The sequence below is a fragment of the Xenopus laevis genome, chromosome 5S, assembly GCF_017654675.1.
Source record: "Xenopus laevis strain J_2021 chromosome 5S, Xenopus_laevis_v10.1, whole genome shotgun sequence".
Taxonomy (NCBI): domain Eukaryota; kingdom Metazoa; phylum Chordata; class Amphibia; order Anura; family Pipidae; genus Xenopus; species Xenopus laevis.
The window spans coordinates 65,241,476-65,243,099 of record NC_054380.1 but is presented as its reverse complement, the minus strand read 5'-3'; the positions used below and the strand labels follow the sequence as shown (position 1 = coordinate 65,243,099).

At 42.9% G+C, this 1,624-nt stretch overlaps 1 protein-coding gene across 1 annotated transcript in view; it reads right to left on the bottom strand.

Annotated features, from left to right (window-relative positions):
• The window catches only part of sec63.S (SEC63 homolog, protein translocation regulator S homeolog), a 26,376-nt gene extending 25,331 nt beyond the window's left edge, over positions 1–1,045 (bottom strand). The window contains 1 exon segment of the mRNA NM_001092007.1: positions 842–1,045. Coding sequence (NP_001085476.1) covers positions 842–965 — 124 coding nt within the window. The 5' untranslated portion in view covers positions 966–1,045.
• Positions 1,046–1,624: the final 579 nt, after the last annotated feature.

The window sequence follows — 1,624 nt, the reverse complement described above, 5'->3', positions numbered from 1 at the left end:
CTAGTATGTATGCATGTATGCTAGCATGTGTGTGTGTGTATGTATGTATGTATGTATGGTAGCATGTATGTATGTATGTATGTATGTATGCTAGCATGTTTATGTGTGTGTGTGTGTGTGTGTGTGTGTGTGTGTGTATGTATGTATGTATGTAGGTAGGTATGGTAGCATGTATGTATGGTAGCATGTATGTATGGTAGCATGTATGTATGGTAGCATGTATGTATGGTAGCATGTATGTATGGTAGCATGTATGTATGGTAGCATGTATGTATGGTAGCATGTATGTATGGTAGCATGTATGTATGGTAGCATGTATGTATGGTAGCATGTATGTATGCATGTATGTATGTATGGTAGCATGTATGTATGCATATATGCATGTGTGTTTATGTATGTATGTATGTATGTATGGTAGCATGTATGTATGTATGTATGTATGTATGTATGTCAGCAAAGCAGGGTTGGCATGAAGTGGATATATTTCTACTCCCATATTGGATAAGGTAAACACTGCTGAACTTAGTTTGACTATTAAAAAGGTCTCAAGTTTTTTTGAAGAGAATAAATCAAATCTGTAGTTGAATTTAACGCAAAACAAATCAGATAGTTTCTTTGTATTGAGCCACAGACTATGCTGCCTGAGTGTAGATAAAGAAACGAAGGGACAGACGCTTCCTCACATGTAGGAAGTAGTGATGACGCGACTATGCATCTCCCAGTATCCCCCCCGAGCCTCGGAGCAGATGTTGGCAGCTACAGTTGTACAAATACAATAGCAACTATGACGTGCGGTCAGCAAGGTTCCATTCTGTTGCCCAACCACCTGCTCAGCACTCACCAGAGTTCTTGTCCCGCGGCCACAGGTAATATGTAGCCGGGATGACGATGAGCCCCACGAAGGAAGTCAGGAAGTAAAAGAACGTGTTGCCACTGTCGTCATACTGGAACTGTTGCCCGGCCATGTCTCACCCACTTCCCGGCACCTCCTTGCGGGGCGCAACGCCGAGAAGTCAGCAGGGAGAGAACACCGACTCACCCTTTCGCAGACCTACAGAAGGCCGTTACCCGGCCAAAGGCCCACCCACCGCTTCCAGTGGGGTTCCGCCCACACGTTGCGAATTTCTCGCGATAACTGTTTGGGAGACGTGTATCTATTTTGTATAAACTTTATCAAACTGACAAAGCGCTAAAATCTTATGGTAGCCGCTAGTTCCTATCATAGGAAAGGACCTGATGTCACGATCATGTGATCCTACCACATGACCGCTCCACTGCGGCTTACCTATTCGTGAGTGGCAAATTCAAACATGGGAAAGTGGTAATGGGTTCTAGTGGCGGGCTGCGGACTCTTGAGACCCTGTAACTAAATTCCCAGGGTTGCCAACTTGTATTGTAGAAATGGAAACAAAGTGACCTTTTAAGCATATCCTGTTTGAATCCCACCCCTTTGCTTCAAGGTGAAAGTTCAAAATTCAGTGTCACAGTTAAAGTGCATTCAACAGTGCATATGAAAATTCAATAAAAGAATTCTATACAAGCGAATAATATCAGCATAAAAAGTGAACATGAAATATTGTATAACATGGCATGAAAATAGCCTAAAAGACCACCCAAGTGTCTC